At 40.8% G+C, this 17,248-nt stretch overlaps 1 protein-coding gene across 1 annotated transcript; it reads right to left on the reverse strand.

Annotated features, from left to right (window-relative positions):
* Positions 1–288: 288 nt before the first annotated feature.
* On the reverse strand, positions 289–12,286 carry LOC142372818 (G protein-coupled receptor kinase 5-like). Its single transcript, XM_075455800.1, has 16 exons — positions 12,052–12,286; positions 11,307–11,396; positions 11,116–11,228; positions 9,734–9,811; positions 9,477–9,574; positions 9,296–9,388; positions 9,021–9,084; positions 7,648–7,788; positions 6,427–6,617; positions 6,308–6,345; positions 5,676–5,765; positions 3,634–3,842; positions 3,245–3,382; positions 1,117–1,254; positions 897–1,028; positions 289–818 (listed from the first exon to the last, which is right to left on the reverse strand). The coding sequence occupies exons 1-16, from the start codon at positions 12,101–12,103 to the stop codon at positions 726–728; spliced, it is 1,758 nt and encodes a 585-aa protein (XP_075311915.1). The 5' UTR covers positions 12,104–12,286; the 3' UTR covers positions 289–725.
* Positions 12,287–17,248: the final 4,962 nt, after the last annotated feature.

The raw sequence follows: 17,248 nt of genomic DNA on the forward strand, positions 1-17,248 counted from the left end.
ACGTTTGCATTAGACATGTTTACTTTGTCGCTCTTTTCTCAGCTGAAGAACCTCTTGTGTTGCTTGTGTCGTGGCATCCTTTGTGGCTGCTCACTGCATCCTGCTTCTTATCCGCTGAGTACTTCAGGAGTTGTGGGATATCTTACTGCTTGGATCATCTTTGGAAGCTCAGTGTTTGTTACTGACTTATTCGACCAGCAGAATTGGGCAATGATGTGGAGCAACACGGTAGAAATTTTTGAGGGTGAAACAAACGGCTTCAAAGATTTGTAGACCTTTTGTCTTTCTTAGCAAATTTATTGCAGATGAACATCCTGAGGAACAATATGCTTTTAGCTTCTGAGCAGGTTTAATGTGCAGCTCAACTTATGGCCCTCCTGAGGACATTCATTCTGCTTTGAAGTACCATATTGTAAAGACTCACACAGCAATGTATCCAGTATAGTGCATGGAAACAAATATAGAAATATCCACTTTGTTTTCTCCTATTTTTCAGTTTGGGCCTTTTCTAAAGAGAGCAACTGGATTGAAAATAGTTTATTTAAGGATAGATTATGTTTCAAATGAATGTATTGAAGCAGATATGATGAAAGAGTGTTCCTGAGGTGTGGCTGTGAGGGATGGGAGACCATGAAAACACTCAAACAAACATGCTATGCAGTCATTCAAAGGGACGAGGCGTTAAGCTGCTTCATGCGATGCTTCAGCCTTTGCTGGTGTTGACCTTACAAAGTAGTACTGATCAGTCCTGACTCCATGTAGCCCTTATTGGACGGCAAGATGGGTTTGCTTTCATCTGATGAATCTGGGGGGGAATGCTGAATGAAAGGGAAGAACCCAACGTTACTGCCGTCATAGCCACACATACATTTAGAGACTGTGGACTGTGCTCTTACATGTCTGCGAAAAATACGGCGAAAGAGCCCACGTTTCGGGCTGTCGGGGGTGTGGGAGTGTAGGAGATCTGAAGTGCGAGACCCCTCGGGACCAAAAGTATTCAGCTCCTGGTAGCATCCCGTCTCTATGAGCTGAATGACAGACAGGACGAGGGTGAGGTTAGTGGATCCTGTCTAAGATGGGGTAAGATTCTTCGATGCAACCCAGAAATAAAATCACCTCATTTTGCCAGGAAATGGGAGCGCTTCCTGTGTTGAACATGGTGTAGAATTCGTTGTCCGTCTGGTTCAGAACAACTCCCCTCACTGTAGAAAACTCGTCAATGTCCTGCACGTCACTGCAGTACACCAGTCTGGGCTGCAGAGCAAAACCTACTGTGAGCACATCTGGACACTTTGGAACAATAAACCCTCCACTGGCCGATGAGTTAAACTGATCTCATGATAAAATGGGAAATAGGCAAAAGATTGAAATCATACTGATGACTGTCAAAGTTTCTTATTTCAGTCGATTTGTGTCTTTTGCTGATAGGATGTGGAACAAGTTTTAAACGTAAGGACAAGCCACGGCAGTGTTGGGTAATGTTACACTTTAATCTAATCAGATTAAGGGATTAAAAAGTAACTCTTACCTCAGTTAAGTGTTGTGAAAAGTAACCTGTTAAGTTACTATTGTGTAAGCAAATATAAGCACCCTTTGCAGTTTGTTATAATGTGCATCCACCTTTCATGCACCACCTCTTTTTTATAGAGCTCCACTCTGTAATTTAAAACTCTCCCAGCTAATAACAGGACAGACGGATACAATATTCCATCACAGCTTTATTAACAGTGATGATTTCAACAAAAAGCCAAAGCCTTTGCTGCTCAATGTACAAAGCATTAAAGGTTTCACTTTGGATTTAATGGAAACATGCAGCAGCTTGAGTGAAGTTGAAAGTTAACTGTGGTTGTTTTCAGGGTGTATCCGCTGTGTTACAGGTGTCGTGGAGCTGTGCTCATCCTGCAGGCACTCTGTCACATCTTAGAAATGCTCAGCCAGCAGAGTGCACAACATATGCACCATATTATGTGCTGGACTGGGTCCAAGAGAAAAAAAAAAGAATAATTCTGGAGTTTTTTTTCTTGTTTTGTAGCAGCAGAAGGCAAAGACGGACCCGGTACATTTTTAACAGTATTGCTTATTTAAAACAGTGACTGACTCCTAAAACTTAAAAACCAGCGTGCTATATTAAGCCTGATTTATAGTCGGTGACGCAAGACGCAACGCAAGACGCAACGCAAGCCCTTGCGCGGTTGCAAGCCCCCCCTTGCGTGCTTGCGTGTGTCACCTCAATTTTCTAAACTTCACGCAAGCGCAAGCCACTGGCTGTGTTCGAAACCGCCTACTACTACATACTTGCAAACGGCATACTCATCGATCAGACAGCATGCAGAGCGTTTACACACAGTGCACTTCACTCCTGACCGAGCCGAAATCAGTCGGGCTGAAGAGCTGATTTCGGTTAAGCTATAAACTCTGTAAATATATAACTTTAGCAACATTTGAAACATTTTCAGGTGAGAAAGTAGTCGTTTAGACCCCCAAGGTGTTGAAAATCTGACAAAATACCGGCTAATTACAAGAAGAAGAAAAAGAAGCATGAATCCAGTCGAAGAGAGACTTGCTGAAGAGGTCCTGGCAGTGAATTTCCTTTCATCGTAGTTGGCTTGTCATTGAAAAAACCTGTTACTCCACCTACTGTCCTGGCGGTGAATCGCCACGCAGCACACGCAACCGCCGAGAAAGCTAACTGAACTCCTTTTGATACCAAAGTGTTCTAGAGTCAGATGTGAGGCCGTCTGTCCGACAGATAAAGCTGGGCTGAAACTGGCTCATCAACAGGACAAAGATCCCAAACACAGCAGCAGATCTACAACAGAATGTGTGAAAAAGAAAAGAATCAAGGTGTTGCAATGGTCCAGTCAGAGTCCAGACCTCAGCCTGACTGAGATGCTGTGCTGGGACCTTCAGAGAGCTGTGCAGAAACCAATGCTGCAAACCTCAATGAGCTGAAGCAGCGCTGGAGAGAAGAGTGGGCCAAGATTCCTCCTCAACCATGAGAGAGACTGACAACCATTACTTCAACTACTGCCACTAGAGGTGCTTATACAAGCTGATGACACAATAATGACACAGTGTGACAATAAGATGATATTTACCTCATTTTAACATTTTCGTGACACGTAGAATGTTAGAAGTGAAAGTGAGTGTTCTTGTTTGCTCATGGCTGTAAATTCCACCACATAGTTTCATTTCTAGTGCGAACACACAAAGTTAAAGTCACGTAATTGATTAGGATACTTGCATCAGGTTTAAAAGGAGGCTCAACAAGTCCTGCCTCCAGCATCCGGAAGTTGATCTTTTGAAAGAAAGGATGAAACTTCACCTCTTTCCCTCCTGAGCCCAGGCAGCCCAGCCTGTTTTGGGGGTCCTTGGTCAACAGCTACAATGATGACAGCTTGTTAATAGTCTGGAGAATGGCAGATAGCTATGTCACAGCACAGACTGGCAACACATGGCAGGGGAAGCACATATGTTGTTCCAGGTCCCAGAGTCATCCTTAAGTGGGACGTTTGATGAAAACAAGTCATCATTATTTCAGTTTGTGTGTTTCAGTCTGTGCTTTCCCTGTCATGTGTGCTATGAAGTAGATACTGGGGTGGATTTTTCAGCAGCTTGTTTCTGTGAACTTACTAAGGTGCAGAGGTCTTTCGCTTCCTTGCTAAACTTATTGTTGTATTCCTCCTGTCCATTCCTAATCCTTTTCTCCATCTCTGCGGTTTTAAGATGCTCCTTTCTGGTCCTGAACGGAGGCTGGCCTGCAGTCATTTCATAAATCAGACAGCCGAGTCCCCACCAGTCTGCACTCATCCCATAATGATTGTTGCCAATCACTTCAGGAGCTGAAATCAGGATAAAAATCATTACTTCTTGTCTGCTGTGCTGCTGCAAGTCAGTGATTGGGTAATAAGGTGCATTAGGATGTTTGTTGGTTCCTTCTTTCCAATTCATCTCAGATTTTAGATTTGAATTCATTATTGCTGTGATAGCGTAGTTATTGATTATTAAGGTAACCTCAGGTTCATCACTGGGCTTTCAGCATCAAAAAGTTGGTTCTCTTCTTACCATGATGTCATCATGGTAATGGAAACCTTCTGGATAATTATTTAAGGTAAGAGATATGTGTGGGTAAAAGTGAACTATAAAAAAATGACTCCACACAATCATTCTCACACTAACAATCAGAATGCTTTAAATTAAGCTGCTGTGTGTTATATTTCTATATCCAGCTTTGAAAGCTGTTGCTGAGCACCACTGAAAATAAGGAAAATAGTATCTTAAACATGAAAATGATTTACACATCAACATTAAATACACAACTGAATCATGATTAGCAGCAATATGAAGAAAAATGTCAAGTTTTCTGTCCTTTGAAGCACATTTTTTGGGTGTCTGAAGTGAGCTCAATAGCCTCTAGAATAGCCGCTCCATTTTTATCTCCAGCCAACTTGAGGTTCAGTTTCTACAGCATTCACTGTACTTCAGATGCAGGAAGTGGGAAGTTTAGCTTTTTTTGCTTCACCATTAACAGCAAACTCTTGTCAGTAGGTAAATAGATGAGTGAAGAAACAAATGACAAATGAAAATGTGAGTTCCCTTTTGTCATAGAATGCACCATCAGTAGCACAACAGCAGTTTGGTCATCACGAAAGCAAACTTTAGATAAATCATTCAGGAAACCTTGCCCGTATTAGGTCATAAAGTTAGCCTATAAAAGCATAAACGGCACTCAAAGGAATGGTGAGGCGATAGAGAAATCGCTGTTACGTTATTTAAGCGCCCCCGTCTCTGGTGTAATGTTTTCATCAACATGTAAGCCTCGGTTCAACTGTGCCTAAAAGAGGGATCGGTACCAACTGTTGTTGTTCGAGCAGCAGCAGAAGGAAATGTGCGTTTTAAAAAAAAAATTTCAGTTCGCTTTCAGTTCACAACATTCCTCAGGAGTTATAGAGTTATATTTGGTGTAAGAAAGCTGTGCTACTGATCCTAAATAAAGCTGTTGAAGTGGAGTTAAGTGGCTCACACCTTCACTGAAACTGGCTGCTATGAACACAGCTGGGATCTAGCTCTGTGGTATTTTCACCAAAGCATCTCACAGACTTGGGAAATTGTGTCCACTTGTGAGCAAAAGGTGTATTTTTCTCCATTAAATCTACTTTGCCCGTATGATTGGACTTTATTGGGTTATTGAGGTTATTGATGAGCTTCATTTACACGCTTCCAGTTGGCGAGTTTCACTCGGCTTTCTTTTTTCTGCTTCCACTGCTTTCAACCAGCATTATCACTTTAAATTCCTCATATTTGTTCAGGATTATAGTTGTTCGACTTGTGGGAAATATTTGGATTTTTTTTTCTGATTGTTATCTGGTGTTAACAACGCCCCCTTTTACACAAGCAGGGGTATGGTCAGAAAATGTGAGCGAACAGAATTGTTAACTAGCGTTGAGATCTTTGTTGTTAGGGTTTAATAAGTCAGATTCTGGAAGATATTTTGGGTATGTTGAACCTTTTGCATAGTTCCTGTTAGTCACTTGTAATGAGGTTTTTGCAGTATTACAGGTTATGATACCCATCCATCCATTTTCTGGAGTTTATCTAGATCCAGATCACTGCTTGAATTCATTTTATCCTCAGGAATCCCTTTTTGTTTTCTCTGAATTTGAAGCTCTACGTACCCATATAGCCCAGGGTTCCCACCTTGCCTCGGACCAGACTTCCTTCTGACAGCTTCACAGCCAAGCCCAGGTCAGAGATGCGGATATGTCCTTCGGGGCACAAATAGAACGATGAAAGATGAATCCACCAAACTGGTTTCGTGGTTGAGATTTTTTTGTAGGGATGACGCTCTTTCCTTTTCCTTCTCAGCTGCAATGAGCCTTGAAGCCATTCTCAAAGTCTACAACTGTAAACTGTAAAGCTGTCAGTCTTCCAACCAGTTGAAGTTAACGCTTACAAGACAAAGGTCTGTCTATATGCTGCCAAGAATGAAGAACTAAGTGCGGAGGTGTCTTAAAATATGTCACACCTTTTTTCCCCACAGGCGTTAACCCTTAAACGTGTCAAAATACCATCAAAATAGTAACAATTCTAGTTGTCTGATTACATCTGGCAGGGTGCCTACTGTTATCTTCTCAATCATTCAGACCGATCTCAGAGCTATAAATAGCCACATGGCGGCTTTCAAATATTTCCATCATAGTGGTTGAGTAGCTTGTGGGTTTTTATAGTACACTGAAAGCTATTTATTGCACACTTGTCACGAAAACAAAGACAAAGAAAACAAGAGCTTGCTGCGGTCGATACATACCGTTGTCATCCAAGAGGATGTTTTCTGGTTTCAGATCCCTGAAAGATCAAACAGCATATGAAACATTACCTCTGAGTGCAGGGAACATGTGACCAAATGCATTGTTCAAGCACACTCACCTGTACACTATTGACTTCTGGTGGAGGTGAGTTAGACCGCAGCAGACTTCAGCAGCATAGAAACGCACTTTGTCTGTGTCCAGGCCCGGCGGCCCCATGTTGTATATGTGAAACTTCAAGTCCCCGCCGCTCATCATGGTCAAAACCATACAGAGGTCGTGCTTGGTCTCGTAAGTGTATGCCAGGTTAACCTGTGGAGAAAACAGGAGAGTACGCTCGCTTTTACGGAGCTTCGGTTTCAGAAAAATATCCAAACTGTTGAAATATCAGGAGCACTTCAGAGTAATGAGGCCAGATCAGTACTCTGACATCTGATCAAAGCAGATGTGCTCGGTGAGTGTATGTGGGAAGTTTAGGAAAGTTTTAAAGCTGTAAGATTGTTGCTTATGAAAATGCCAAAGTGTGCTTTGATGCTCGATCACGTCAGTCATTTCTCAAAGCAGCTCACCACATGTGGAAGGCAAAAATGAGCTGTACCAGTATGGTATCAAGCTGTGGTCTCATGTTTCTAAAGTCCTGTGACTTTACTCTTTATCCCCTTCCAGCCTTCTTGTCACTTGTTGATAATGCATTTGCTGTCGGTTTACAGTATTTCCACAGTTGGTGTTGAAGGACACTGACACCAAAAGACAGGTACCGTTTGAAGCCCAAGGAATGAGATGGTGTGTTTCCAACAGTTCAGTTGAAGGCACTTCCTCTTAAACCTTTCTATTTTTCTTTCAGTGCCTGTGCCTTTGTGTACGAAATATTCAACACAAAGCTTGCCCACAACAAACTGACTGAAAGTAGAAAATACAGAAAGAAAACAGAAAAACGACTGTCTAATACCGAGGTTGAGCTTGTCTCTGTTTGATCCCACAGCTTGTTTATGCCGTCACTGCTCCCTTCCGCCTCCAAATGTGAATATAGCAGAAGATCTCAGAGGTGATAATGGTCCGGCTCCAGACCATAGAGTGATAATAAATGTGTTGAAGGACATTTAATGACCGGCAACATTTGAATAAGTTGTTTCAGCTGCAGATTGCCCCTTTTTTAATCCTCTGGGGCAGCAGGGTGGTTTATTTAACATTGAGGCAGGATTAAATGAGCATGACTTTGATATCACCCAATGTCACAGTATGGCTCACTACTGTGTTTTAGGAATTGTTGGTCACCAATAACACTCAAATCATTTGAGAGAATATGACAGTAAACCTCTGAGCCTCGATGCAGTATTCTTACCACGAATCGACTGTCCAGCCCCTCCAGTATCTGCTTCTCATTGAGAGCCATGGCCTCTCCTCGCCTCTTCTTCACGTGTGTTTTCTCCAGCTTTTTGCAGGCATACATCATTCCTGTGGCACGCACCTGGCAAGCCCATACCTGCAAGGTATCACATGGCATGTCTTTGTTGTGGAAGAACATCCTTGAGAACTGTTGTGTCACAGCTGTTAGTTTCCTGATCTGATCAAACGTGGCCGCTCAGACAAACAAACACCCTGCAGAATTGGACTGGGACATTTCAGTGAGCTAATTTTAGACTTTGGCAAAAAATTCAGATCACTGCCTTTATTTCCTTGATGGATGAGACTTTAGAATAATTTTAGCTTTACATTTTCTGCAATTGAATTTAGGTATGTTTGGTAAATGGACATATCTGTGAACAGATAGAAATAAACCAACTTGTTGTCCCCAAACCAGCTTGCACTGGCATGAAGAATCTGAGTAACCCTTTGGAGAGGTATTAGAGATGGAAATGTCTCCTCATGCGTAGTTTGTGATCTTATAAAATATTCTTGTCACAGCAGAATACAGGGTACATACAGTATGTGTCTGCCCACAACTTCATCTACACTCTATGGTTTCCATTTACTCATGAAGCAAATCGGAAGATTTTTTTCATGTCAATCAGAAATGTTTCCATTAACTGATTTAAAGTGAATAAGCTAGGCACCATAGTGTCGCCTAATTTAAGCATAGTGGCTAATTTACTAGTTGTCGTTATTCAATAGAAGAAGTAGTTGTCCAAACAGGAAACAAAGCTCAAAGAATAAAGGAGAAAAAAACAATTGTGGTGGACATCGACAAGAATAAAAAGGTATAGTTTGAAAACTCAAGCATCAAACAGCTGCTGAGCATGTCCTTTTAACTTTTGCCAAGTCAGACAAGATCCAAACAACTTAACGTGCATCAAGTCTTCTTCGAAACTCTCAAAAATCTCTTCAAGTGCTCATAAATAATGTTTGATCATTAATGGAGATTTGAATTCCTCTTTTCTTGTTCACATCTTCTCTATGTGAATCAAAAACATCAAGGAAAGCCTTTCCCATCTGCCATCGGACAAGAGGAAAGGAACACCCTGGATAGGTTGCCAGGGCCACGCAGAGACAAGCTCACCCCTCAGGCAGATTCAGAATCCCCAATCAACCTCAAATGCATGTTTTTTGGACTTAGGGAGGAAGGTGGTGTTTTTGTAGGGAATCAACAAACCCCAACATCTTTCCTCCTTTTAAAAGAGTGTGGTCGAAGGGAAACTATAAAACCATCTGAAAGACGACATTTTACAAAAGAAAAATTGGACAATAGGGTTTTACATTGGTTGAATTGATGCTTACCTCTCCAAACCCTCCTTTCCCCAGTAGCCTGTACTGTCTAAACGTGTGCTTGGTGATGGGTTGCCTTCGGGAGACAAACACGAAGCATTCATTCTGAGTTACTTGATTTCAAATGAGTCTTAATGTGGCACAGAGCCAACAGGAATTGCAGTAAGATATATCAAGCACAGGCAGATAAACCAGCTATCCCACAAACCACTGATCTGTCAAACAATGTCTCATGTGTCTTATTTTCTCTGTTGGTTGTTAACACACATCACAACACATCCACTGACCTCTCCAACATCTTCCACTGTAGAAACCGGTCAAAGAACATGCTGTCCTGGTACTGGATAAAGGGCTCTCTGCTTAGGTATTCATGGACTTCTCTAATTCATGACAAACAAATGAGATCTCAGTCATTGAAAACACAGATGTAACACACTACATGACCAGGCAGAGGAGGTACGAGCTTACTCCCTGCAGCTGTGAAAGACATCTCCACAGGGATCGAGCTCCAGACTCCGAATGCTGCTTTGTTCATATTTTGATACGATGGACAGGCATTGTTTGGACTGTGAAAACAAAGATGAAGTGGTGAAAACAGTGGGTAGAACATGAACTATTATTTGATGGGTGGATGGAGATCTTACGTCAGAATGCTTGTTTCTGCACTTATGAGAAGATTGAAGATAAAACTGTTTAAAGGAATGTTTTTGTGCAGGATGTCAGACCTGTCTCTGTAGGAAACTCTGGATGATATTGATGCCGAAATCCTTCCTCTCCTCATCGGACTGTATCTCAAAGGATTCCTAAAGGAGAGGAAGAGGAGGCTCAGCAAGTACAATCAACTTCTGCTGTCAGATATTCCAAATAGAAAAAGTGACACTGAGCTATCAAGCAACCCTCTTCCCATTACCAATGCCCCTCAACAACATTGATGTCCCGTCAGGATACTGTTGTCAACACACAGCCCGTAGAACTGCATTAAATGTGTTTGAAGTTACATCTTTGTTTAGACCACAGTTAAACTACCAGTTTTTTATCAGTTTGAAAAAAACATCGATATATTAACCAATAACAATCTCACAACTGAACAAAGTAATTGGGTGTTTTGTAACATGCTGACGTTATCAAAGCTCAATATCAAAATTCCAGTTGGTGTTTTCTGAGATTTTAATCATAAATTTTCATCATAAAATTAGTTATAAGGACTAAATAACTTGGGCGAGCAGTGGTCTTAATGAAGGTTATGGCAAAGGTGAAATCTTGTTCTACAGAGGAGGTTCACTGCTCAGCACACAGTTCAAACGCTGGCTTCTGTGATGGTACAGCGATGCACGAGCGTACATATTATGAGTTATTTGCACATCCATGAGTTATTTGCACATCAAGACTTGAATATATTCAACCATATATTCAGGTTTGGGAGCAACAAACGCTTCCAGTTCACATGTTTTTAAATCTGTCGCTAGTAACTCATTCAAAATGAGAATTTCACTGTTATATCATTCATATGTTGTCTTTGTCCTGTGTTCAATCAAATACAGGGTTTAGATTATTTGTAAATCAATCAATAAACTTGGATAAGGCAAGCTAAAAGGGAAGTTTTGTCGGGATCGCTCACAGAAGACAAAGTTTTATTAAGTCATCAGACGTCCTGCACCTGTTTCAAAGTTAATTACTTTTTCAAATTTTCTACTTCAATATTTTGAGCAAAACCTCTTAAATACAGAAACCAAACATCACAGACTATCAATTATAATTAATAATTGCTTCAAATTAACGGTGACTTTACACCATTTTTGTCTCTGAATTTGTATTTTCAGTTTAATGACGGCACGTTCTGTGTTGCGTGCAACTGTAAAATGAAATATTTCCTTCCACTTTTTTCCCCTCTTGTTGTTTCAGAAGTGTACAGGAAGTGTGGAAATGAAACCTGAGTCCGCGAGCTGAGCAAACTTATCTTTACTCAGTTAAAAAGCTTATCTCTCGCTTTGTTGTGTTGGGAACTGTATCTGCTTAGTTCATCTTGTTTTTAAGGTTTCTGTATGGAGATGTACTTGTGGTGTAACATTTTAAGCTTTAAATTGCTCTCCACAAAGTTTCAGTGTACCAAAGCATCCAGGAGTGACATGTAGTCCTTCAGATCCGGCCGACTCCGGCAGAAGAGCTGAAACAGCTTCTTGCCAATCGGCTGCCTCACACATAGACTATAGTAGTCTCGTTCTGACAGAGAAAGTAAAACATGATGTAAAAATCGTGCAAAAATTACAACATTACAACTCAACACACACGTGCACAAACCTATGTTCATGGCTAGTTCTGTGCACTGGCTGATGTGAGGAAAGCGAAGCATTTCTCTCCACCTCCAGCTCCTGCCTTTACTCCCCCCACCTGCAGGAAGCAGCAGAGAAACTTGTTAAACCAGGAAAAAATAAAGCCAAATCAATGATAAATCTCTCAGGCTGACGTGTCTGTCAGCAGTGTGTCATGTAGGTGCACGTGCACATGCACACCCAGCCTTTCAGGTTTCAGACAGACTATGGTGAATGAACTATTTATAGCTCCAGGAACTAGTAAGCAAAGCCTGTGAGACCGCATTACTCTGCTAACTGAATGGCTGTCACTTAAAGATTTAGTTAAAATGTCTTCAAAACACATTTGTTTACCAACCCAACATGCACAGTGTGTTCACAGTGCAAAAACTTGATTCTGATCTCTGTTAAGGTTTTTGTTAAAAGGATCCCAAAGGATGAAGCTGATTGAGGGGGAAAGCAAGCTGTGCACCAGAAGAATCAGTTGTTTCCTGATACACTCTTGAACACAGTGTTTCTTTGGGATGTTACTGTCCTTAGATAACCCAATGAAAACACTGCAAAGCTGCAATTAAAAATCAAAAACGCTCTGCATGTTCTTTATAAATAGCCACATGTTCTAAGAAAGCCCCTCATTGGATGAAAATGTAGAAATAATTTCTGTTTTACCCCGTTTACATCCAGTCACATGTCATTTTCTCACAACTCTGGAATAACATGTAAACCACTCTTACCTTCTCTGGCTCTAACAAGAGCACTGTTCTGCACCATGCTGTCAATATCCATGTTGGAGTGTTTATTTGCTCTAAAGTTGTCCTTCTCTATTTGTTCAGAAATGCAGGAGAAGTCCAACTTTCACCCACTGACTGCCCTGAGATCAGAACTCTGCAACTGCAACAATGAGTGGCAACAGTACTTCAGCTGCTGGAGATAATGCAATAAGGTGCGCGTCTAACCTGTGACTCACGTATGAATGGGGACGCTTGTTGTGTGGCAGCGTACTCCAGCCAGAATACACTCCCTCGTCACAGAGGCGGGACCGGGCTCCTGTCATGCATGCAAAATGAATTTAATTTGAAAACAAAAAGTTAAAAGCAGGTGCTGTGTTGATTAGAATTCCTGGCACCTGCAAATTTTAAGTACAGAATTTAGAATAATTTCAGAAATAAATGACTAAAGCATTTGTTTTTCAAGTAAACCAGTCAAAGAAGAATAACCCTTAACAGGTTTGGCTGATTATACACCAGCTGTTGGTGATGAAAAGTAGAATTTACAGCAGTATCTTACTGTGTTTCATTAAAACTAGAAGCTTCAGGTCAAAATTGATCCTTTGTATGAAAATTAGGAGTTCATAAAGTCAATTAAACAAAAACAATTTTATTAAAAATCCATTTAAAGTAACTCTAGAGAATAGTTTTGCTCTTTAGCTCCCCCACACTGGTGACATGATGCACCATTGTCATAAAAACAAATCCCCCTGGGAGCCCTGTACAGTCACACACAAGAATTTTTTGACACCATCTAACGCCCATAAACTGTCAAGCGACCTCAAGATAAAACAGTACCAGTGGGGTTTATGGCCGGAAACCAAAGTTGTAAACAGAGGTATTTTGGCCCTTGGGTGCTGGATTAAGTACCCAATATATACATACACTGAGACAGAAATGAGTAATATAATTAGAAATGTTTTAGCATTTCCATAATGACCATAATGACACCGACACGTGCTGCTAAGGACAATAGTTTATCTGAGCCCCCTGAACATTAAAAAAAATGAGAATGGAATCAGAGAATGGAATACTCTGAATACCCCATGTCACAATTAGGAAGTTCTACAGAACCCAAAACACAGTCTAAGGTTCTTTATCTGGTTCATTTCAGCAGGAGACTTCCCAGCAGGAACGTCAGTTTTTCAGAGCCACAAAACTTCAGAAAACCCCCCAAAAAGAATATTTTGAAACCGCAGAACGAAAGCATCAGTGAACACAGCTGGTAGGTATCAACAGGGACAGTGTTAGCTCATTTTCAGCTGCTCTGATTTTGGACTCTTTGCGCTTAAAAATTTACTTTTAACCCACAATTAGTGTGGAAAGTTGAGTACGTCAGCCAACAGCCTGTTTTCTTCCCCTTGAGCTCAAAGTTTAGAGAGTTGAGTTTAAGTTGTTGTGTCTAAGATGTCTTAGATGTTATCTTCCACAGCAGTTTAATACATCCAGTGTGCATTTACCTCTGTTATGTTGTGGAGTTAGAAAATAGGAGCGGAAAACAGATTCACATAAAAATCTGTAAACTGGCAGTTATCCATTAATGGTCGCAGACTAAAATCATCGTTGTTTCGCTCTCATTTAGTTATCAATGTGGAAATAAGGCGAATATGAACACCATTTGACCCATTTCATTTAGTTTCCAGAGAATAAATGTATTAGTTTGGGAGAATTTGGCTGACAACTTGTGGAGATGTAACATATCTTTAAAAATATAAAGTGAGGAACTCCTGTTTCTAGTTGTTGGAAGATACTCCAACAATGATTCGTTGATATATTCATTTATTTTTTCTAATTTTTTTAGCAAATTCAGACTTGACATTTTTAAAAATGTCATTTGTTTTGCAAAGATTTATGCCAACTTTAATCAGTTGCTCCTAAATGTTACAGATTTATTGAGATATACTGAGAAAAAACAAAGATCAAATCAATACATGTATCTACAACATTGAGACTTCTACATTTGTGGCGCTCCATAAGATACAACACTAACACTCAAAATCTAAAACTAATAATGAGTTTTGGCAGTTTCTTACGAAATGGATTGTTAAATCCAAAAAGAAAGTAACACTGAACAGCTGAATATCAGCCTCTAAGTCTCTTTAGGATCCTGAGTCAGTTCTGTTCCGGCGGTTTCTGAAGAGATGACAGCTAAGATGTAAACGTGGTGATGAGAGCTGCACATATGGGTCCCGTATGGGCCTTAGGTTCTGACCGGTATTCGGTAGCATGTTACAGAAGTAAAATCCATCAGAATCATAATTTATAGTAAATGTGCAGCTACATACTTATAGAACACCAGAGAAATGCCTAAAAATTGTATGTCATACACATTTTTACTAGTCTTATGTAATGGATCACTATTTTGTCTTTGTATAAACATTTCAATGAAACTGAATAATAACCAAGCATCATATTTTATCCTGTGATACATGCAAACCATCCTAAGTTGTTACTACAGCCATCGCATTAACAGCGACCTCACACTTATTTGTTCCTGCATAGTTTGATATGATGCTTCAAGTATCACAAGTTGAAAAGCAGCTGTGTATCAATGTGTGACACAGATCCAGACATTAGCCAAGACTTCAGTGAGCCATTCAACAACACTTCTCCAACATGGATCTTCGAGAGGAATTTGAACGAGCCATAGAGGGCATGGAGTGGGGAGAACTGGTGTCCATCCTCGAGGAGGCAGTACTGGGACTGTTGGGGGAAACTTCCAACCCTCCACCTCCCTCATCTTCACCTCCTCCTCCTGGCCTTCTCTTCCCTGTTGGGCCTCACTTCAGCACCCAACCTCAGACAGTCGGAGGTCAGAGCAGATCTTATGGTCCGTGTGTCGCCTTGGAAGCAGCTCCTGTGCAAACAGCTGCACTGAGAGCTACTCCCAGCACCCTGAAGCCAGCTCCCCTGTTCAGCCAGGCCGGTGCTCAGGTGCAGGTGCAGGTAAGACCCTGAGGGACACCTCTTATCATCATTCCCTCCGTACAGATACTGAGCGTTGTTGAAACATTCAGGCTAGTTTGAGCTAAATTAGTAAAAAAGTTCAATAAAATGTTTTAGAATATAAGAAAGTATAATAATTAGAAAAAATAGGGGAAACAGGCGCTGACAATTAGACGTAAATCAGCAACTAATTTCGGTTGTTTAGTAATAACTTCAATTGTTTTTTAAAAACTGCCCAAAATATAAAACAAAGCTTTTTCGATACTGAAGCTTTTTGCTCTAGTGTTTCATATAATTGTAATTATTAGTGTTCTGGACAGCTGTTACAATGAGAAATAGGATATTTACACATGTAAATATTCTTACTTATCTTATTGGGACTTTAACACATCTGATAGATTAAATACCAAAACAATTAATCATCAGTGGGAATAACAGCATAAAAACCTTTGAAAACAATGTAAACAGAGGCTGTGGGTGTTTTTTAAAAGTGTGGATGAGGCTGTGTGTGATGGGATTTCAGCTCATATGCACGTTAGAAACAGACAGAAATGCCAGTTAATTCATTAATTAATTAAGTAAAATATCACGATTATATATCAGGCAAGGCAAGTTTATTTGTAGAGCACAATTCGTACACAAGGCATTAAAATCATTAATACATAAAAAATAATCCTTAATAAATTATGCAGATAAAATACTTTCAGGTGTCATATGCACAGCTAAATAGAACTGTTTTCAGCCTGGATTTAAACATTGTCAGAGTTGAGGCCTGTCTCACATCTTCTGGAAGACTGTTCCAGATTTTAGGGGCATAAAACTGAAACGCAGCCTCACCTTGTTTAGTCCTGACTCTGGGCCCCAGCAGGAGACCCCTCCCTGAGGTTCTCAGAACCCGAGTTGGTTCATATGGCTCTAACATGTCAGAGATGTACTTTGGCGCTTGACCGTGAAGAGACTTGTACACAAGCAGAGCTGTTTTAAAGTCTATTCTCTGAGCGACAGGAAGCCAGTGCAGAGACCTGAGCACTGGACTAATATGGTCGTATTTCCTGGTTCTAGTCAGGACTCGAGCAGCAGCGTTCTGGATGTACTGCAGCTGTCTTATAGCCCGTTTAGAGAGCCCAGTGAGCAGGCCGTTACAGTAGTCTAACCTGCTGGAGACAAACGCATGGATCAGTCTCTCTAAGTCTGGTTTAGACACTATTCCTTTGATTCTGGCAATGTTTTTTAGATGGTAAAAAGCTGCTGATGTTACAGATTTAATGTGGCTGTTAAAGTTCAGGTCTGAGTCTAACTTGATTATTTGGTTTTAGAGAGTCTCAAGGTGACTGATAACACTTTCTCTTGGACTGGAAATGTTCCAGTTTGGATTGAGATGTTGACTAGATGAGCGAGTTGTAGTAACAAACTGCTCAGCACAGACAACTCAAGGCAGCACATTGATGACCTCAGACTGCAGATGATCTCTTCGACTGTTTTGTCAGTAACAGGTGTGAAATGTGTCAGCTCTAGGTGTCTAGCTGGCTGCAGAGTAGTTATTTGTGTTGTGGAAATTATTGCATTTTTAATGCCTTGAACTTTGTCGTTAAAGACGAGTATTGTAAACTCATTACACGTAGATGTAGAAATGAGTTCTAAAGGCAGGGAAACTGGAGGGTTTGTTAATCTGTTTACTGTAGCAAACAGGACACGAGAGTTGTTACTGCAGTTTTTGATGATTTCAGAAAAATAACTCTCCCTTGTTCTTTAGCTTTTCTTTGTAAATCTCATAATGAACCTGGAGCTTTGACTTGCGCCATCTCTCCGGCACTCCCTTTTCTGTGCCCTGACCGACTCTTCTTTCCTCAATGGCGCCCTTTGCCTACTTTTAACCATTCTAACCTTGACAGGAGCAATGGTATCCAAAACATTTAAGAGACTTGATGTGTATAAGGAAGACTTTCTTTTTTTATTTTCACTTTTTTAAAGAAGCATGCTCTTGGCTTCTCTGGCCCTCTCCAGAAACATTCTGATCTGTTGTAAATAAATATTCGAGTTTCCCCAGAAAACAGACATCATCGCAGTTCATTCTTCATTCTTTTATCTGAAAGAGCTGGTAAATCCCGCCCTCTGGTGGACACATGACACCACTGCAGCTTGTCAAATCACCTGACCTCTTTTTTCCTGCAGAATGCCAACATACCTGTGGTCCGCCTGCCTGAGAACATCCTCCTGT

This window comes from Odontesthes bonariensis, chromosome 22, assembly GCF_027942865.1.
Source record: "Odontesthes bonariensis isolate fOdoBon6 chromosome 22, fOdoBon6.hap1, whole genome shotgun sequence".
Lineage (NCBI taxonomy): Eukaryota > Metazoa > Chordata > Actinopteri > Atheriniformes > Atherinopsidae > Odontesthes > Odontesthes bonariensis.